At 40.7% G+C, this 22,977-nt stretch overlaps 1 protein-coding gene across 9 annotated transcripts in view; it reads right to left on the bottom strand.

The window, feature by feature from the left end:
- Positions 1-22,977, bottom strand: part of MICAL2 (microtubule associated monooxygenase, calponin and LIM domain containing 2) — a 61,526-nt gene that overhangs the window by 14,871 nt on the left and 23,678 nt on the right. For 2 of the 9 annotated variants that reach the window (XM_029911434.1, XM_029911439.1), the window contains exons 13-18: positions 18,646-18,711; positions 17,815-17,961; positions 16,883-16,987; positions 13,412-13,621; positions 13,074-13,175; positions 8,506-8,637 (exon numbers count right to left, since the gene is read on the bottom strand). In XM_029911434.1, the coding sequence (XP_029767294.1) occupies positions 8,506-8,637; positions 13,074-13,175; positions 13,412-13,621; positions 16,883-16,987; positions 17,815-17,961; positions 18,646-18,711 (762 nt within the window). The remainder of the gene's footprint in view (positions 1-8,505; positions 8,638-13,073; positions 13,176-13,411; positions 13,622-16,882; positions 16,988-17,814; positions 17,962-18,645; positions 18,712-22,977) is intronic. The other 7 variants (XM_029911438.1, XM_029911440.1, XM_029911442.1 and 4 more) reach the window with 5 other exon arrangements.

Raw genomic sequence — 22,977 nt, 5'->3', positions numbered from 1 at the left:
TTTAAGCAGCTATTTACTTATTGCACTATGGCTTCCTGAATAAAGAGGTAAAGAGCTCATTGAGACATCAGCTGAAGCAGGAAGTTTCATCTTCATCTTGTTAAATAGTCATGTAATAATTTAAACAAACAACAAAGCTACATAACTAGGTGACTATTTGAAGGAGGGGCAAAATACTATTGAAGCTAACCTACATTCCTTGTTTGGTTTCTCTTCTCCACCCATTAAAACAATCAGTGCTGACATTAAAACAACCAAAACAAGAGCTAGCAGAATTGCATACCTATGCCTATTATTACATGCAATATTAAAAGCAAATGTATTCATTACGAAAACAAATGCAAATTCAGTGTAAAACAAAAAGTGACTTCAATCCAAGTTGGTAGTGACCAAATGACCCTCTCCATAAGCATTCCCATCCTCAAATCACAGGGTAACTTTTCCATCTGATGGCTGTTCAGTGGTCTATATAAAATTATCTTGATTGTCTAATATCCCATGAACACATGCCCACATCACAGAAACCACAAATACAAGAGACACTAAACAGTAACCTTGTCAGAAGTCTCAGCAGGTAGGGTAAGAACTGAATGGGATTGAAGACTGAACTAAATCTTATTCCATGGTCCCTCCAGTGTACTGGTACTATCCATGCTGTACATGTACTGCAGATGAATTAAAAAAGGTCAGTGCAAATACTTCAATATTGCACCCTTCATAAACAATGACTTCAGACCATTTTTTAAAAAATAGCAAAAGTAGGAGAAAACATTACTCTCAAATTGTTGATCCCAGACCTAGTTAAATGAATACAGAAGTAATTGTGTAGCCAACAGTGTTGGAACTACATTTAAGAGGAACCAACTGAACTCTTCCTCCATAGCTACTGGATTGATAACAGGTTTTTAAAAAGCAGTTACTAGGCCATCCCATCCTTCGTCTCTTTTTCCTTCCAAATCTGACATCAATGACCAATAGTTCTTAGCAGAGTTTTCCAACTCTGGGCAGCTTCGATGACGATGGTAATCAAGTTTATATGTATCATGACTGCAAACTCAAAATACAAGACATAATGGGACTGGCTATCCACAGAAAGCAAGGCAGCATAAACATTCAGTCTCCAAGTAGGTTAGCTGAACAGCACAGTTTAGACTATCAAATAAAGTCTGGCCCTTCAAGTGACACAAAAGGGCCAGATTCTGGCTTCAACTGGTCAGCAGTAAATTCCCCTGGTGTAGGGAAACTCCCTCTTGGTGTAAAAGATGCCACAGCAAGCTACTGTGCCATCTGTCTCTCCCACTTCCTCTCCAATATAGAGTGTGCGTCAACTGACGGAGGGTAGGTGTTGGGGGGAAGAGGAGGTGCCTGGCAGAGTCATGCTCTGTTATACCTATCTTCCCTGATATAGTGTTCATTCAGGGCTCTAGGCCAGTGTCATAACTTAGAGCAGTTCCTTTGCTGCTCTAAACCTCATTGGGGTTGGAGTCAGCACAGGCAGCCCCTCAGAAATAGGGAGCTGCAAGCAGTTCCACAATGTCCCCCTCCACTTTCCTTTGCTGAGCAGATCTCAGCTACAGGAGAGAATCTGGCCCCACATCTGTATACCAGAAAGATGATCCTTTAATATATGGAAGTCCGCCAGCTTTCATACAGCTTAAATTAGTTACACTGCTGTGCTGCACCTTGCTTGCCTGATACTGATCATTTACTCTGAACCTACAAACACTTAAGCATAACTTGGCTCATGCACGTAATCCCCTTGTGACTACTAATAAAGTCCCAAACACGCTTAAGTCTTTGTATGATCATGGCCATAGTTATTGCTCTACATGACATACTGCTGCACATGACTTAAATACGTCTACACAGGGCTGTCCCTACACCAAATGGTGCCCCCGGCGAGGAATGTCTTTGGTGCCCCCCCCCCATCCATTTGTTAAACTTTTGAATACCTTATTTTGTATTGCATTTGTAGCCCACTTCATGACTTTGCTTCACAATTTGAATGCATGATTTATCCCTGTCAAACATTCTATTTTCCCTTTTGTCGCTTACAACAAAAACAGCACCTTGAGCCCGGCACCTCAGTTGGCCGCCTGGGTCGCCTTCCCTAAATCCAGCCCTGCGTCTACAGTAGTGGTGTTGGGTATCTAGGTTTCCTAAAAAGGGTCCCTTATGTTGCTCATAGGGCAACATGCAAGGTGGCACTAAGCAAATATCTAAAAAAAAGCGAATAAAAATTCAGAAGAATATTTTGAAAAAAAAACCCACCACTATGAGGATTGTTGAACATAATTATTAATGGTACATTGCCAAAGCTCTACAGCAGGTTTATCTGGTTGGTTAACTGTCCAATATTAATTCATTAGCTAAGGGGTTTTGGAGAGAAGCCTGGGTTTCATAATTTTGTATAATATTATTTATATTGCCACAGCAATCAGAAATCAGATGTGCTAGTAGTTTTAAAACACAAAGGAAAACACGAAAACTGCCCCAAAGAGCATACAGCAGGGGTCCCCAACATGGCACCCGCTGGGGCGTCTAAGTGCACCCGCGTACTGGCTGGCGGATGAGCATCCGCCGAAATGGCGCCGAGAATCAGCATCATCCAGAGGCGTTGGCGGCGATGCCTCTGGATGACGCTGCTTGTCGGCGGCATTTCGGCGGCGATGCCTATTGACGTTGCAGCTTGTCAGCGGCATTTTGGTGGATGCTCATCCGCTGCCACGGTCCTCCGTGGCTCGTCGTCTGGCGCCCGCCAGATGAAAAAAGTTGGGGACCACTGGCATACAGTCTTTATCCCTACTTGTTAGAGTTACTTTGTCTCCTTTCCTTACCAAATGTCCTGCTTTTAAGCACTTGCTAATTCTTTAAAAAAAAATTTGACTGACTGCCCTGGCATAAACACTATCTAAGTAGTAAATTTATCTGGGTAGGAAACACCCAACCCTTATTTTCAGCTGGTAATTCCAATCATATGATTCAAGGGAAATAGTTAATCTGAGGTGTTGTAGATAGCAAAGCCAACTGATTGCAACATGTTTATAGTATGTATGATTTTTAGGGTTTAGGTAGCATAAAGCTTAGACAAGCACTGTTTTCTAAAGGTCATTCTAAACTTTGGATCATCTTGATTTGCATTGGAGATTATTGTTTAGAGTGTACACCACTACACTGAATTCTTCACAGAAGATTTAGGGCAGTAGGAGTACTCAACATTCATTTGTACTAACCTCTCTGTGGCATAGTTTAAAAGTTCTCTTCCATTCCTAATAAGATGCAATAGCTAAGCACTTTAATTAAAAGAATATGCCTTTAAAAAGGAATAGGAAAGCATGTTACATTTCCTTAACCTCCCTTCTAGAGGTATCCTTGCCTCAAGCTTAAAAATAGGTTTCAACATGTAAAGCTCTTCAGCCACTATTTTGAGTAAATACGTCAACACCCTTATGATGCATTACGAATGCCTCATAAGAGTAATGCTGTAACAGTCAGCATGGATTTGTCAAAAACAAATCATGTCAAATCAATCTGATAGCTTTCTAACAAGCCTTGTGGATTGGGGAGGAAAGCAGCAGAGGTGATATATCATGACTTTAGTAAAGCTTATGAGAAGGCCATGCAAGACAGTATCAAAAACAAACTAGGGAAATGCAACCTAGATGGAGCTACTATAAGGTGGGTGCAAAACTGGTTGGAAAACTGCTCCCAGAGAATAGTTATCATTGCTTCACAGTCACCCTGGAAGGGCATATCGAGTGGGGTCCCACAGGGATCAGTTCTGGGTCCGGTTCTGTTCAATTTCTTCATCAGTGATTTAGATAATGGCATAGACAATACACTTATCAAGTTTGCTGACAATACCAAGCTGGGAGGGATTGCAAGTGCTTTGTAGGATAGGATTAAAATTCAAAATGATCTGGACCAACTGGAGAAATGGTCTGAAGTAAATAGGATGAAATTCAATAAGGACAAATGCAAAGTACTCCATTTAGGAAGGAACAAATCAGTTGCACACATACAAAATGGGAATTGCCTACCCAGGAAAGAGTACTGCGGAAAGGGATCTAAGAGTCATAGTGCACCACAAACTAAATACGAGTCAACAGTGTAATGCTGTTGCAAGAAAAACTAACATCCTTCTGGGGTGTATTAGCAGGAGTGTTGTAAGCAAGACATGAGAAGTCAATACTCCGCACTGATTAGGCCTCAACTGGAGTATTGTGTCCAGTTCTGGGCACCGCATTTCAGGAAAGGTGTGGACAAATTGGAGAGAGTCCAGAGAAAAGTGACAAAAATGATTAAAGGTCTAGAAAACATGACCTATGAGGGAAGATTGAAAAAAATGGGTTTGTTTGGTCTGGAAAAAAGAAGGCTGAGAGGGGACATGATAACAGTTTTCAAGTATATAAAAGGTTATTACAAGGAAGAGGAAGAAATATTGTTTTTCTTAACCTCTGAGGATAGAACAAGAAACAATGGGCTTAAGTTGCCGCAAGGGAGGTTTAGGTTGGACAGTAGGAAACACTTCCTAACTGTCATGGTGGTTAAACACTGGAATAAATTGCCCAGGGAGGTTGCGGAATCACGATCATTGGAGATTTTAAAGAGCAGGTTAGACAAATACCTGTCAGGAATGGTCTAGATAATACTTAGTCCTGCCATGAGTGCAGGGGACTGGACTAGATGACCTCTTGAGGTCCCTTCTAGTCCTACAATTCTATAAAATCAGAATTCAACTGGTAGTAGGAACATGATGTCAGAGAACACAAGCAGTTCAGTATGTATTTCAAATGAAAAATACTCAGACGTTGGTAGGCTGGCATTCTTACAGGACAAGTTGTGAAGTCTCAAGAAGCTCAGAAAGACTTTTACACTCTCCATTTTTTCCCCTGTAGAAGAATAGTAAACTCGAAGTGCCATGAATGAGGGTTCCCCCCATTGGCTTGCTGGCCCTGAAGCACGTCCACATATTGAAATCTGCACTTTACTAGTGCCACCATTTGGAACAGATCACCAATGCAAATCCTGAGCCCTTTAAAGCCAGTCGTAACATAACGCTGACACAGGCAACTTGTGGTGTATAGTTACATCAGGTAAGTTCAAATACATTGTTAACTGGCATCCAAAGTACTTGAAAATAGGCACTGTGTGCCTGAGACATTATTAAAATTTGTTTATATAAGGCCAGAAATTTAGACAGTGCTTTCTAGACAGTAAGATACAGTCCCTGCCCTAAAAAGTTTGCCATCTAAAATAGACCAAATATGGGACACTTAATTGAATTGTTAAGTGAAGTAAGGAAGGGCATGGAGAGATTACTGGTTAGGAAATCAAGGCTAGAAGGATTTTCGGGTGGCGGGGCGGGGAGGGGGGGGGAAAATGCACAGGATTTAAAAATAGGGGTGGTCTTGCTGGGAGACTGTTTCAAGTATAGAGACCCAAGTTTGTAAATCTTGGCATTTAGTCTTTGCTAATATTACAGTAAAATTAGCAGTAGTTTACTTCTTGGGAAAATTACTTTATTTGAAAATTTACTGGATAATCAAGAGGTGACTTGTGATTCAAAAAGGAAAATAAAAAACTTAAGCTGATTTGCCTATTAATGGCAAGCAAAATAATTTGTTGTATTAGGAGACTGAAGTGACCTGAGAGGATATGTAGGGGACACAACAATCAGCTGTAACAGTAGTAGCATGCTTGTCAAATGTATTAGATCATTGTTAAATGATATTTCTTCAGTGAGTGGGATACCAATAGTAATGGTTTGGATTCACCGGCAATAGAGCAAGAAAGACTTACGGTCACTTCTGTAAACAAGTTCTCCATCTCTTGAAAAAACCAACAATCTAATAATATTACAGGCTCAGTCGTAACTGCTTCCTTATGAATGCATCTACCTTAGAAGTGAGCATGGTGGCCCTAATCAAGGAAGGAGGTCAAAACATTTGACAAGCTCTAAGTGTGTGTGTGTGTGTGTGTGTTTTTTTTTTTTTTTAATTATGAACCATATGCCAAAAATCCCCAATACACCATTGTCAACATGTGACATTTCTCCACATGTGCTACTGTTTCATTAACCAAGCCTGCAAACTGCCAGTGGCAGGGCAAGGATTTGTAACTGGGGGCGGAGGGGCATGATGAGTCATTGGTGGTGGGATGGAGAACGAGACTGCTCCACACTCATGCTGTAGCTCAGCTCCTGTCTGCAGGGCTGGGCCCAGCTCCACACTCCAGGCATTGCAAACTGGCGCCCGGGGTCATAGTCCCATTCAGGTTTCACCTGATCTTCCCTCTGTCATGAGGGGGGCAGGGCCAGGCCAAATTTGAGTGAATGGCATAACAACGACATGTCGCACAGGGTCACATGCGACCCCATGCACCATCTCACAGCACCCAGAACAGGAAGCCGGACCCAGCCCCACAAGACAGGAACGGTTACCGCCAGGTGAGTGTGTGGGGCAGGCTCGCTTTCCAGCCTTGAGTGAAAGGCACCACACATATACCTAAAGGCTGCTGGGGGAAGGGGAAGTGGTTGCCCCCCCACCCCAAAGCTGGTCCCTATTAGCTCCTGCATGTTTCTATGGAATGGAGCACCTGAGCAGCAGAATGTGTAAACACTTGCTTACATATTGAATTTGATCTTTCTAGTCCTCAATAGTATGTCAAATATTTACTAAGCTCTAACAAAAAGTCACTAGGTTTTGTGCAGGTAACAGAAAAGATATTTTGAGCATGGATTATTTTTGTTCCACCATTATATTAGGTTAGTACATTCTAACCTACAGTAATGCTGAAAATCACATAACAAAATCCATTTAAGGAGCCAACAACTTTAAGCTATAGCCACTCTCTTTCAATACAATGCTAAATTCACCAAAATATTTATTTTAAAATTAAAATAGCAGTTACAGTACCTTTAATTAAAACAACTGCTCATGGGAGGTGTTTAACAGAGAACCAACAACAACAACAAACCCCAAAACCCACAACCACCAAAATCATGAAAGTTTAAGCACCTGGCCTCTGATCTGAAGTACCAGCCTCCAGGGTTGCAAGCACAGGTCAGACCTTTCAGTCATTGCCCATTCTGCCGAGGTTGCAAGTCAAAGTTCTAACCCAGGGGTAGGCAACCTATGGCACGTGTGCCGAAGGCGGCACATGAGCTGATTTTCAGTGGCACTCACACTGCCCGGATCCTGGCCACCGGTCCGGGGGACTCTGCATTTTAATTTAATTTTAAATGAAGCTTCTTAAACATTTTAAAAACCTTATTTACTTTACATACAACAATAGTTTAGTTCTGTATTATAGACTTATAGAAAGAGACCTTCTAAAAACGTTAAAATGTATTACTGGCACGCAAAACCTTAAATTAGAGTGAATAAATGAAGAGTCGGCACACCACTTCTGAAAGGTTGCTGACCCCTGTTCTAACCAGTGTCAACCGTAAGATGGGTATAAATCCACCAGGAATTTGACTGAAACAACTAATTTATACTCCTGAATATCTTTACATTCAGCCATTAGTTATCTGGGCTGGATTTTGACCATGCTCATGAGTAATTTATGACATGGGTGTTTTTTTAAAAGAATGATTGTTTTCATAGTGAGCAGAGAGACTTAAGTTGAGGAAGGATGGGTTGAAAGGTTTGAGCAGATCTCTCATCCTCCAAAACACATGGCAAACCATTTTAGGTTTTGATAAACAACCCTTCCCTAACTCCCGCTTCTTAAACGTGGTGGTAGAACCTACTGGTTCCAGACGCCTCAGTGTTCCAGACGCCACAGCTGCTCTTTAACATTTCTAGGAACTTTATGGTTTCCCCACTTATTCTTACTCCAAACCTGTTCAATATGCTTACTTGTTCTGAGGCTTGAAAGACAACCTGTGCTGCTGTTGCCATAACCACTGGAGGAAAGAAAGGACATGTAGGTCCTTCCCAAAGATCTGGCCTACAAAGGAGATGGCTGAAAATACCCCAATTAAAATAGTTTCTGCATGTAGGGGAGAAGGAAGCTGAACCTTTTTAAGCTTATCCAGATCAAAGCTTTTGTTACTTTATCATTAATGGGAACTCTATATTTGATGGATTCTAATTTATTGAATTGTCTTCAGTCACTTTATGCCTATTTCCTATGTATCAAAGCTTCTTTTATAGAGGAAACGCATGCTCAAGCATTTAATTCTCAAAAGAGAGTTTGCAGTATTATTAAAAGGAAACAAAAACAATTTAAAATTAGCTACTGCTAAGATTAAAATTCTCAAAAATGTATGATCTACTTCTTAGCTTTTAATCTGAATTACTTTTTGTTATGACATTTTACTTTTACAAACATGCAGAAGTAAACAAAACAAAGTGAGCGGTTTAAACCTCTGCGTCCAATGTGAAACATAGTACGCACAGATTTTCCATGCAAAGCCAAGACCTTCAATCTGAGCCAATTCTTCTGCAGTTTTTAGAGCAAGAATGGATTTTACATGAAAATCTGTTAATAGAATACCTTGCTAGATTGAACAGCAGGGGAAGCTGAGTGAATAGATGATGAAGATGAAGTAGCAGCTGAATCATGAGCTGGAAGGCAAGAGGGAGTTGGGGGCTGATAATAGGATAGGCCTTTAATAGGTAGTTTATTCTGTACAGAGCAGAAATAGAGGAAACATTATCAGAGAGGATAGTCACATTAACAAATGTTAAGTTGACGGAATTGCACAACCATGCACAAGAAAAGGTTAGGAAGGTAGTAACAGTACAGTTACTTCAAAACTGAAACTCTGCTACTCTGGTCAAATAAACATGACTTGGTTCTTTGTTAAGATACACATTATTAAAAAGTACAGTGAAGAGTAACAGAACACAACAATAAGCAGCCTCCAGAGAACAATATCTGCTGCAACTCTTACAAGGGAATGCACCAGTCTAGTAGATTAACCTCTTCAGAGTGTGTTTTGAAATTACTTAGGTTTCTCATTACTATGGAGTGTTTTACAGAATTCAGTCCATTATTTTAATATATTAGGAAATAGTGTCATTTCAGACAATAGGTGTATGATCTTGTGCATGTACAAAACTTCGTAGTGCACATTTTCACTTAACACATAAGCAATAAGGCCTATTATTATGATTAATGGAATCTGCACTCAATTTGGTGTGTGCCACACTGAAAATATATTTAAGTGGACAATATGAATGGATGGGATAATGAGATCATCATCAATTTTCACCATATGAATTTAATAACATTTAATTATGATCTGGTATCTACAAGTGCTGAACAACTGAAGTTAGTACAAGTGATTGGTTAAAATTTGAAAGTAATTCAACAACTATTGAATAAATAGAAATTATTTTTCTATTGGGTCACAATTGGCTGAAAAGTCACAAGATGAGGTAGTAAATTTGACCTCAGAGGTAAATGCAAAAGTTCGGTACAACATTAGCCAAACAGAATTTATCCTCAAATAAGTGCATTCCAACTTGCTACAGTTAAGTGAAATCTGCAGAGCCAATTAGCAAAAAGAACGAGGAGTACTTGTGGCACCTTAGAGACTAACAAATTTATTTGGGCATAAGCTTTTGTGGGCTAAAACCCACTTCATTGGATGCATGCAGTGGAAAATACAGTAGGAAGATATAGATATACAGATATATATATATATATATATATATATATATATATACACACACATATACATATATATATACACACATACATATACATATATATACACACACACACACACACACACACACACACACACACACACACACACACACACACACACACAGAGAGAGAGAGAGAGAGAACATGAAAAAAAAAATGGGATCAGAGTGTAATGGCCTGTAGAATGTGGCGTTAACACTCTCTGATCCCACTGAGGGTTACCAAAAGAAACTACACCATCTGCTCAAGAAACTCCCTGAAAAAGCACAGGAACAAATCTACATAGACACACCCCTAGAGCCCCAACCAGGGGTATTCTGTCTGCTACCCAAGATCCATAAACCTGGAAATCCTGGACGCCCCATCATCTCAGGCATTGGCACCCTGACAGCAGGATTGTCTGGCCATGTAGACTCTCTCCTTAGGCCCTATGCTACCAGCACTCCTAGCGATCTTCGAGACACCACTGACTTTCTGAGGAAACTACAATCCATTGGTGATCTTCCAGAAAACACCATCCTGGCCACTATGGATGTAGAAGCCCTCTACACCAATATTCCACACAAAGATGGACTACAAGCCATCAGGAACAGTATCCCCGATAATGTCACGGCAAACCTGGTGGCTGAACTTTGTGACTTTGTCCTCACCCACAACTATTTCACATTTGGGGACAACGTATACCTTCAAGTCAGCGGCACTGCTATGGGTACCCACATGGCCCCACAGTATGCCAACATTTTTATGGCTGACTTAGAACAACGCTTCCTCAGCTCTCGTCCCCTAATGCTCCTACTCTACTTGCGCTACATTGATGACATCTTCATCATCTGGACCCATGGAAAAGAAGCCCTTGAGGAATTCCACCATGATTTCAACAATTTCCATCCCACCATCAACCTCAGCCTGGACCGGTCAACACAAGAGATCCACATCCTGGACACTACAGTGCTAATAAGCGATGGTCACAAACACCACCCTATACCGGAAGCTTACTGACCGCTATACTTACCTACATGCCTCCAGCTTTCATCCAGATCACATCACACGATCCATTGTCTACAGCCAAGCTGTAAGATACAACCGCATTTGCTCCAATCCCTCAGACAGACACAAACACCTACACGATCTCTATCAAGCGTTCTTAAAACTACAAATACCCACCTGGTGAAGTGAAGAAACAGATTGACAGAGCCAGAAGAATACCCAGAAGTCACCTACTCCAGGACAGGCCCAACAAAGAAAGTAATAGAATGCCACTAGCCGTCACCTTCAGCCCCCAACTAAAACCTCTCCAGCGCATCATCAAGAATCTGCTGCTCCTTCAGGATAGGTTGTAAAGAGTCCTGTGGCACCTTATAGACTAACAGACGTATTGGAGCATGAGCGTTCGTGGGTGAATACCCACTTCTTCGGATGCTCATGCTCCAATACGTCTGTTAGTCTATAAGGTGCCACAGGACTCTTTGCTGCTTTTGTAGATCCAGACTAACACGGCTACTCCTTTGATACTATCCTGAAGGAGGATCCCTCACTCTCACAGATCTTGGGAGACAGGCCAGTCCTCGCCTACAGACAGCCCCCCAACCTGAAGCAAATACTCACAAGCAACCACACACCACACAACAAAAACACTAATCCAGGAACCTATCCTTGCAACAAAGCCCGTTGCCAAATCTGTCCACATATCTATTCAAGGGACACCATCATAGGACCTAATCACATCAGCCACACCATCAGAGGCTCGTTCACCTGCACATCTACCAATGTGATATATGCCACGATGTGCCAGCAATGCCCCTCTGCCATGTACATTGGCCAAACCGGACAGTCTCTACGCAAAAGAATAAATGGACACAAATCAAGAATTAGAACATTCAAAAACCAGTCGGAGAACACTTTAACCTCCCTGGTCACTCAGTTACAAACCTAAAAGTCGCAATTCTTCAACAACAAAACTTCAAAAACAGACTCCAAAGAGAAACTGCAGAACTGGAATTAATTTGCAAACTGGACACCATTAAATTAGGCTTGAATAAAGACTGGGAGTGGATGGGTCATTACACAAAGTAAAAACTATTTCCCCATGCTAATTTTTCCCCTACTGTTACTCACACCTTCTTGTCAACTGTTTGAAATGGGCTATCCTGATTATCACTACAAAAGTTTTTTTTCTCCTGCTGATAATAGCCTACCTTAATTGATTAGTCTCGTTAGAGCTGGTATGGCAACACCCATTTTTCCCATGTTCTCTGTGTATATGTATCTTCCTACTGTATTTTCCACTGCATGCATCCGATGAAGTGGGTTTTAGCCCACGAAAGGTTTTGCCCAAATAAATTTGTTAGTCTCTAAGGTGCCACAAGTACTCCTCGTTCTTTTTGCTGATACAGACTAACACGGCTACCACTCTGAAACCTGAGCCAATTAGATAGCATCTTTCTGCTTCCTGGTGGATTAGAAGTGCAGTCAATTTTTTCTGAATCACTAACTTCCATCTCCTCTGTACCACTTAATTTTAAAGGAAAAAGTGTTACATTGGAATTCATGAACATATTGGAGAAAGTTTCCAATATTTCTGATAGAGATTTATGGAATTACACATATACTGACTTCTTACTTTGGAGAATATCTTCGTTGCCCCTCAAGAGAAAATATTGATCTCTGTTTCGTATCAGTCAACAAAAGCCTTAACAAGAATTTCTCCCTCTCCCAATTCCCTAGTCGCCATTAAGTCAGCTCCTTTTCTGTTCAGCGCAGTGAAGGGTCATTAGTAGTTTCCAAATAAAATTCATTCACTGCAGTGGTGCAGAGAGAGGGTAAGAGATTCAGCAGAATCTGGGATACTGATCTGCAACAGGATAACATACCCCAGGCCTATCTGTACATCTGACAGTGAGGAGTCACGGAAATCGTCACCGCAAAACCTCCACTTCAACCAATATCCTGACTGCACCTGGCCATTCAATCAGAAACCACACCCATGAGTAGCAACAGAAGAAGTGGAATAGTTTTTAAGATAAAACAAACCTATACAGTGAACACATTGATCAGCTGATTGAATATTCACCTTGTCAAGTCATTTCTATTTCTAAAGCTACCAGCATTTGAATTCTCAAGCCACCTTGATAATGAGCTGTTTCGAGTATGTTTCAGGTATGCTTAAATAGTCTCACACTTTAAATATCTGGTTATTCCATGTTTTCACTAGAAAGAGGGTAATTATGTTATATATTTTAATAACACAAGTCATTCTGCATGATGTACTGGAATCTGAACTCCTGACTGTTTTAGCTTCACCCAAGATGAAAAGAAGAAATGAAAATACAAAGTTGCTGCAAACGTCTAACTTACATCTGGTCTCTTCTAGACTATTGTTTTTGCAGCTGCAAAACCTAAATATTCACCTTTGGTAAGTCCACGTATCCAAACATTGAGGCAAGATGAGCTGCTTTCTCTTTAATGTTCTTTTTATGAAATTCCCTATTTGCTACGGACTGAGCTTTCTTCTGTAATAAAAGCCAAGGAAGGGAAACAGAACAGAGAGACAGATTTTAGATAGCAGTCATACAAGAAAAGGCAGAAGTTCAGTATGTACAGGGAAAGGCAATTTACGTCTTAACTATGTAACAGAAGTATGTAAAGTACAGAATATATAGTGTGCATAGAAGAATTAACCAGAATAAACACAGTTAAGAGAGAGAGAGAGAGAGAGAGAGAAGTTAAAAATGAAATAGCTTGTCACCTGATTAATTTTTTCCTCCACGTGCTGAAGGCGTTTAAGCACTCCAGAAATCACAAATGCAGCAGGACAGGTAGATGCAAGAGTTTCTGAAAGCCTGGACTGTATGTCTGTTTTTTCTACAATTCTTGATCCCCTGGCCACACGATCAGAACCATGCAAAGATTGCTTTGGCTCTCTGACCACATGTTCAGTCCTAGCTACTGCCTGAAACTGGGAAACACTTCAAATGAAAAAAGTTGTTCTTAGACTATCATGCAACTCACACATGTTCTAAGACAGCATACACAACAGTGGATCATAGCCAGGCACGTCTAAGCATTTCATATAATGTAGTATTCTTCCATGTTTTAAAACACTGCATTACTATAAAACTCATGCATATTTCCATGCGCTGGAGTATATTTGGACTATACAACACATGCAGGTCTTCACATCCTGTAGTCTAGCTATCTCTCAGTCTCTATGTTAGTCTATAAGGTGCCACAGGACTCTTTGTCGCTTTTTACAGTCTCTATGTGAACTCTAAATAGCGTGACTAGACAAGCGTTCTCAAACTGGGGGTCGGGACCCCTCAGGGGGTCGCGAGGTTATTACATGGGGGTCGCGAGCTGTCAGCCTTCACCCCAAGCCCCACTTTGCCTCCAGCATTTATAATGGTGTAAAATATATTAAAAAGTGTTTTTAATTTATAAAGGGGGCCACACTCAGAAGCTTACTGTGTGAAAGGGGTCACCAGTACATAAGTCTGAGAACCACTGGACTAGAGGGGGAATTCAACACATTCTCCTGTGATGTCCTGCAGTGTTGTGCATTATTGCGACAGAAAACATGCATGAAACTGAACTATTGAAGTGTAAAAATACCTCTGAGGAACACAACTTACTTCGCATAATTCGAGATCTACTCTATTCTGAGCCTAAGCAGAATACATTTCAGGTCCAAAGGTTTGGGGGTTTTGATAAAGTAAGAGGTGGCTCTAAAAATCAGACTACAAATAGAAATGGTCTTTGAACCATAACTGTGGTATCATATTGTAATTAAAAATGATCCTCCCGTTGGTATTTTCATGAAATCAGGCCTTCTATTTTATAATGGTTGACCAATTACATGAAATTAGCACACACAAAAAATAATCTTTTCTCAAAAACACAAACACGTCAGCCTATAAATTGTTAATAATGGTACACCATACACAAGGATATCTTTCTTTAAACAACGATTCTCATCCCATTCATGCAAACCAAATCATGTTCATTGTCTGAATTATCGGCTGATCTACCCTTACTCCTTCCCTCTGTCTGATGGGTGTATGGAACAAGGAGCTCACATTCTACAGCAGGCTACTCTGATTTTTCTGGCATGCCAAGAATGGTCTTCCGCAAAATGGAAACAAGACAGCAACCTGAACTGCATAAGAAAATATTCAGCCTTTTTAAAATTAAGTATCAGCACTGTTTGATATGAAACTTCTTTAAAAAAAAAAAAAAAAAAAAAAGCCAAATTTATTCAGTGTTTCATTCTGGGCTACAATGAGGTTCCTAGCATAGATCCTTACCACAAAATATCTGGGGCTCCACTCAAAAGGACTGGAAAGTTGGATAACTGTTTAGCTCTTAGATGCTTATCTAAGGGCAAGTCGTGCCTGACTAACCTAATTGTCTTCTATGAGGAGATAACTGGGTCTGTGGATGAGGGGAAAGCAGTGGATGTGTTATTCCTGGACTTTAGCAAAGCTTTTGATACAGTCTCCCACAGTATTCTTGCCAGCAAGAGAAGTATGGGCTGGATGAATGGACTATAAGGTGAATAGAAAGCTGGCTAGATCGTCGGGCTCAACGGGTAGTGATCAACGGCTCCATGTCTAGTTGGCAGCCGGTTTCAAGTGGAGTGCCCCAGGGGTCAGTCCTGGGGCCGGTTTTGTTCAATATCTTCATTAATGATCTGGAGGATGGCGTGGACTGCACTCTCAGCAAGTTTGCAGATGACACTAAACTGGGAGGAGTGGTAGATACGCTAGAGGGTAGGGACAGGATACAGAGGGACCTAGACAAATTAGAGGATTGGGCCGAAAGAAACCTGATGAGGTTCAACAAGGACAAGTGCAGAGTCCTGCACTTAGGACGGAAGAATCCCATGCACTGTTACAGACTAGGGACCGAATGGCTAGGAAGCAGTTCTGCAGAAAAGGACCTAAGGGTTACAGTGGACGAGAAGCTGGATATGTGTCAACAGTGTGCCCTTGTTGCCAAGAAGGCTAACGGCATTCTGGGCTGTATAAGTAGGGGCATTGCCAGCAGATCGAGGGACGTGATCGTTCCCCTCTATTCGACATTGGTGAAGCCTCATCTGGAGTACTGTGTCCAGTTTTGGGCCCCACACTACAAGAAGGATGTGGAAAAATTGGAAAGTCCAGCGGAGGGCAACAAAAATGATTAGGGGGCTGGAGCACATGACTTATGAGGAGAGGCTGAGGGCACTGGGATTATTTAGTCTGCAGAAGAGAAGAATGAGGGGGGATTTGATAGCTGCTTTCAACTACCTGAAAGGGGGTTCCAAAGAGGATGGATCTAGACTGTTCTCAGTGGTACCTGATGACAGAACAAGGAGTACTGGTCTCAAGTTGCAGTGGGGAAGTTTAGGTTGGATATTAGGAAAAACTTTTTCACTAGGAGGGTGGTGAAGCACTGGAATGGGTTACCTAGGGAAGTGGTGGAATCTCCTTCCTTAGAGGTTTTTAAGGTCAGGCTTGACAAAGCCCTGGCTGGGATGATTTAGTTGGGGATTGGTCGTGCTTTGAGCAGGGGGTTGGACTAGATGACCTCCTGAGGTCCCTTCCAACCCTGATATTCTATGATTCTATGATTCTAAACCGAATCCCAACCCTTTGTTGAGCGCTGAGTCATTGGTCATTCTGAATTGTTTCATAGGGTCAAACTCAGCAAAACTCCCTTTGTTTTAGCATTCTATCAAACTACACAGATTATTGTACATGCATATATCAACACATTGAATGTATTGCAGTATTTTTCTAGCATACAAAATTTATATATACACACTACAACATATATACACAACTTCTCCACTGATGTCAATGGGAGTTTGCTTGATTTAAGCACATAGAACTTGACCCATACACATTTAGAGTGCTTTGCGTGCATGCACTTATTCTTCAGTCAGCTTTCTGATGTTGTCTGAAGAGTGTAATGTAACTTTAACATTGGGGGTAGGGGGGTGTCTCTTATCATTCACCTATTATTCTGTATTATTTTGGGTACTACCACACTAAATTCAAGAATCTTGCTTTAAGATGTCCTGGCATGCAACAGCTAAACACACCTGTCACTTATGTGATCAAATTAATGTCTGAATTTGAGTGTTCTGGAGTCATTTGAAGACACTGAATCCTGCCGTACTAAATGAAAATAGTACGTTAATTATTTATAGAAAGATTTTCTCCTTATGAATTCCTACCTGACTCTTTGGTGGAGGTGAAGGACTTGGCTCCTTAGGCTTAGTAAAGCGAGGATTAGCAGGAGGATCAGAGGAAGAGAGCAGGGCTGGTTTATCTACTAGCTCCTTGTATACAATTTTGAGTCAAAACAAAACATAAGATTGGAAAATCTTAGGAAAAGGTAAATAGAACAAGATATTTCGAGACAGACAGAAAAAGAAAGAAAAACTGCTTAAAGGGATCCCTAAAAGGGCTTTATCCAGATGTTCTACACAGCCCTTTTGGAGTCTACCCAAATTAATGGTCTGCTCTCCCATTACAACTGTACTTGGAAGTGCGCATGTGGAATACTAAATATTTTAAACAGAGACTATGGTTAACTTTAAACATGAGCAGTCCTGCTGAAGTCACTCGTGATCAACTGCAAAACATGCACAGTATATTCTGTTCATTTAATGACAATGCATGCATCAAAAGATTAGACGCACTGTCTTGTATTTTCTACATTTTCCTTCCTAGACAAGAATTACAGTGAAAAGAAAACATTCCACTGGATCTTTTTGTCTTGAAAGTGACTCTGTATCCTTTACTAACATCCACAAAACATGAAAACTGAAGAGCTTTTACAAAACCTTAGCCAGCAGACCTATGACAACTTATTGTTACAAAGCTCCACTATAAAGCCATAGTTTCAGAGACAATTTCGCAGTACGTTTCAAACCAACACAATTGCACTATGTATTACTATGCAATGGGCACCTACATAGTCACCAATTAGTTTCTCCCTAAATGCAATGAAAAGGATATTTTCTATACAAATTTTAGATGACAAATTCTTAAAAAAAGCTTCTTCAAACTCACTACAGATGCAATTTTTATCTGAGAACTACTGTTTTGTTCATGAGGAGAGATTACTTGAATTTCAAAGGTGAATTTTACATTCGTCACTCACCTGTCTCCGGAGAGATGTGTTTGGGGCATTTTCTTCAAACTTTGCCAACAGCTGCGTTGCCATTGACTTTACTTTATTTTGATTCATTCCTTCTCTGTCGCCCTGATCTTTACCAGAATTCGTACCCCGACTAGAAAAACGTGAAGCCTGTAAAAAAAAACGGAGAATTTTTCTTCAAGTCTGAAATTGAGACTTCAGTGATATTACACCAGACACTCACAGCCTGAGAAGAATGATGTCATTTTGTGACATCTGCTTATTTCAAAAAGGAACTCACTTTTATGGGACAGTAAAAAAAAAAAAAAAAATCACTTATATAAACTAATAGATTATTCTCCTTGGTGACCCAACCCTCAAGTGAGAGAAAGAGAACAGGATTTACAGAGACTGAACTGACACTGCTGAACATAGAGCAAGAAGCCATAAAAAACAAAATCAGGAAGGGAATGGGACTCTTGCCGGAAGGAAATGCTGTTAGGAAGTTATAAAACAAAAGTTAAATAACTGAGCTGGGACAAGAAAAGTAACTATATATATGTATTTCCTAAACCAGAATAGGACTTTAAAAAATGAAGATCTCTCACTTTTCCTTTATAAATAACTTGAAAAAAATAAATTTAGCTTCACTACTGTGTACAAGATAAATTAAAGACTGCAAGCTCCTCGGGGCGGGGGGGGGGGGAGGGAGGAAAGGGAGAGGGGGTATGTCTTAATCAGCACAGAACACAAAAGTTCAGCTTTTGGGCTTCTGTTGAATCTGCTTCCTGTTACTTCATTAACTCTCTTCATGCAGAAGATGGGGTTAACATAGCAACAAGACTTAACACCCACCTCTTCAAAGCCACCGAGGCCCTTTCGACGCCTTTTGTTCATATCATTTTCTTCTCTCCTTTCAACCTGCAACAATAAAGCCAAACAAGGTATGTTGAGCACAACTATATTTACGCAGAATTTATTAATCAATATGTTAAAAATATTAAAAACTTAGCAAACATGGAAGTGGGGCCCACGGGTAGTTTGCAGAGTGGGACTGGGCTCAGGAGTTTCAGGACTTTTGGGTACTTATCCCACCCCTAACACTGATTACAGCCCTGATTCAGCAAAGGACTTAAGCACATGCCTAACTAAGCACACAAATAGTCTCATTGACTTCAGTGGGAATACTGACATGCTTAAAGCTAGGTATGTGCATAAGTACCTTGCTGAACTGAGACTTATTACTGAACTTCAATGGGACTAATGGATATGATTGAATTCTTGGGGCCTTAATCTCCTGGTCTCAGTTTCCCTTGTATGAAATCTCAAAGGAGTGCTTCAGGAATTAATGACTTAGGGGACAATTTTTAAAGGTATTTAGTGCTCATAAAGCACTTTGACATTCTTGAATGAAAGGTATTAAATACAAATTATATTATAATTAAACTGTAATGGATTTCAGGTAAAGTTAGAAAAACAAATATACACAGGCACATCCCCCTCCCCTCCCACCTCTCACCACGCACCCCATCAGGTAGATTCTCAAGCACAAACAGCTTTCCTCCCCTTCAGAAAAACTGTCTGCTTTATTCACAAGTTCTATCAAACTGATTATGGTCTTGATTCAGTAAGGTATTTAAGCACATGCATAACTTTAAGCATGTGAGAAGTCCCAATTGATTTCAACTGGGCTACTCTCACGCTTAAAGTTATGCATGTGTTTAAGAAATTTACTGAATCAGAGCCTACTTGAATATACAGACAAGTGATATTACCCTGTCAAATGACTTAGTGATTTAAAATTTACATCAGCTCTCAGTAAAATTCAGTCCTGGAACTCTGGTTCAACTTCCACAAACAGGTAAATTGTAGGAAAAAGTAATTATAACATGGACAATTTTTCTGCCTGGTAAACATGTCAGCCTATGTTGTTTCTGTATAATAGTCAATAAAAAACACAGTTCAGTCATTTGTATTTCTATGAGCTGCAGATGAGCAACCTTCCATGCCAGTAATAAAAAGAACAGGACGGTGGGGGGAGGGACAATGAATACAAACTTCCTTTTAATATTTTCCACAGCTTATAATAAATCATTCTAGAGTTAATTGAAGTTATCTCAATCTTAACTTCTGGTCAAATTCCAAAAGAAATAGATGACGATATTTTGAATACTGTGTCTTTCAAGCATTGGCTCTCAGTAATCTAGTTTCCCGTCCTACGTAAGCATCAGTCTGCCCAGCAAGATTGAACAGTGCAATAGCACAATGTGTTCTGCAGAATAGTTTGTACATAAAAGCGGAGACCACATAAGAGAATGAAGGGCACAACAGCACATTAAAAAAATTTAATCACAGCCCATTGTATAAAATTTTGAAAGTTAAAGACCTAGACTACTAAGCAATTAATTGCGCAGTGACTCCACGCCTGCAGACTGTGCTCATTATCATGTAAACACCTAAAACTCATTCTATAGTCTGGAGAAGTGCAGGAAACCCCAGTTCCTCTGGAGCACTGCAGACACTAATAGGAAAATGAAAAACATTATCTAGCCCAGTACATACTGGCAAACAAACTGCAGCCACATTACCCTCAGCCTGCAATTTCCTAATCTCTCACACACTAGGCAGGGTTAGAGGTCTCCCATCCAACTAATGACCAGCTCTAAGGAAAAGCCAGACAGTGCAGGAAGCAGTGCTGGCAATTCAGTTGGTGGCATTCTCCCCTTGTGGTCAGTGCTGAATTAAAGCCACATAACGTTGTAAGGGCATACCATTGTGTTGGAAGTGCCATCTCTCCAAGAAGACAACACTAAGCACCTGACTATTTGTACTTGTTAATAGGTCCTATATCAATTTTTGCAGAAGAACAGACTTAGAGCTAAGGTTATGGCCAAATTCTAACTTGGGAAGCTACTTTCTGCCTCGCTACATTTCCACCGCCTCTTCAGATAGCTATAGTTTGCGTAACTTCCTGTCTCAAACTGTGCCCATGCAGGAGTTGGGAGGGGTCATTCCCAGCTCTGGTAGATGAAAACATGCTAGCTCTGCTGGAGCTAGTGCGCTAAAATTAGCAGCATAGCTACAGCTACTCTGGTACATACTCCGGTGGCTAGCCCAAGATGCCGCTTGTGCCACCATGGCTACAATGCTATTTTTAGGTGCTATTGAGGACAACTAGCACATGTAGATCTACCCCAGCTGGGGATTCACCTTCCAGCTGCTGTGTAAATGCACACTACAAGGTAACATTTTTGGAACACAGAAGCTACACATCACAGAGGAAGCTGTGAAGGTCTGTGGCGCTTCCTGCAAAAGAAGTGACCTCGACATGCTTGCTCCCTGAGCCATTTCTAGATGGACAACATTGCAAACACTATATTGGATCTGGGGTTGGAGATGAAAGGTGTCTGAAGGGAAAGCATTATTTCTCTTTTCCACGGAGCATTGTGATGGTGGTGCCAACAGGAGGCCACAAAGCAAATTCCCTCTCGTCGTTTATCTCATCTGTAAACTTTTTAGGGGAAGGGAAGCAGTTATTGTTTTATCAAATGCTGTGTACATGTGCAGCTGTACTCCAAGAACTCCCAAAAGCTGCTGCTCTCACTGGACAATGCAAAGTGCTGAACTATTGTATTAATTCCTACTTCTGCTGCTCGCAGAGGTCAAGAAGTACCGGTATCACTTTTGTCTACCAGTTAATGAGAGAGGATTAAACACCTTAGTAGTGGGGAAAGATTTCCACTACTGAAAGTCTGTTTACTTTTTGGAGTAACTAAGGAAAAAACAACATGGCAATAAGAGGAGCTCCTCTCCAAAGGAAATCATCTGTTTTAATCAAGCACAATGTTTATTTTGCCTATTTGGCTTGCCTCTAGTTTGGCTGGTTGGTAAGTGTGTCACTCTGGTTTTTTTTGTGGGTGTTTGATGGGTAAAAGTTGTTACCTAATAAGGTTATATGAGATAACTAGTGAGTGGTTGACTGGTCACATGCTTTAAAAATGTGTTTATGGAATTAGCAACATGTAAGACTCAAGTAAACCTAGGAAATATCTGTAGGCTCTGAAGCACTTTCTGGGTTAGGAAAATCTTGTTTAGGTAGCTGGTTTACACCAGAATTGAAAAGACAAGGTGGAAGCAGATTTATAACCAATAAGGAAAACTATGAACATTATATATATATATACATATATACATACACACACACACACACACACACACACACACAGTCCTGTTAAGATCTTTGGACTAGGAATGAAGGAGTGGGAGAGCTGCCTTCTGTTAGTTTTGCAAGTTAACATGTGAGGCAATGAAAAACTAAAAGTAAAAAAATCTGAAGTGCTTGTATTGGCAGATATTTTATCTTTTACTATGCAACAAACTACAGTTACAATAGAGTAGCAAGTTAGGTCTGTTACAAACATGGGTTCTTTGCAACAGCTGGAATTATTGAAGAAAATAAGGTTACAGAATGGTGCAGGAAACACAACCTCACACAAGTTTGCATTAGATTGTATTTTCAGGAAACATCCACGGAGGTTAACGAACTATGCTGTTATCACAACTTTACAGAGCAGCAGCCACGTTCTGGTGTGGGTTGGCTAGCACTTCATAGCAATTAGATCTGAACAATCACAGAGGGACATTTTTGACTTTGAGCCAGACTGTGCAGGCTCAGTTTTAAAAAGGGAAAATGAGGGTGGGATTGGGGGTGAAAGAAACAGCCTCTCCAAGTTCCTGTTAACTTAGTGATAGGATTGCATTTGGGGTGGGGAGAAGGGTAAATATGTAGGATAGCAAAGTTATTTAACAGGAAAATATGTAACTGAATCTGTCTCCAAAGTCATTGTCTTGGAAGAGCGTCTATTCACTTAAGGAAAAATAAAAACCACTCTCACCAGCCCCAATCCTGCATCAGGCTCTGCTAGCACAGATCCCAGTGCTCTGCATGGTTTCACTGACTTCGACAGGCACGGGGTGCTTTATGAAGCACAGGGAATTGCGTACTTAACAGCAATTCTCCATTACTCAGCGGGACTTATGATAAAGTAGGAGAGAGAAAAAATAAGGGGACACATGTGAATGGATTATTGCCTAGGGGCCAGATCCTCCAAACACTTACAACAGTAAATGTTACTCTTGGTAGTGAACTTTCCCATTGATTTCAAGGTTATATGCATTATACTTCAG

This window comes from Terrapene carolina, unplaced genomic scaffold (genome assembly GCF_002925995.2).
Source record: "Terrapene carolina triunguis isolate 2854851 unplaced genomic scaffold, T_m_triunguis-2.0 Scaffold96, whole genome shotgun sequence".
Classification (NCBI taxonomy): Eukaryota; Metazoa; Chordata; order Testudines; family Emydidae; genus Terrapene; species Terrapene triunguis.
This window is presented reverse-complemented; position numbering and strand designations above follow the sequence as displayed.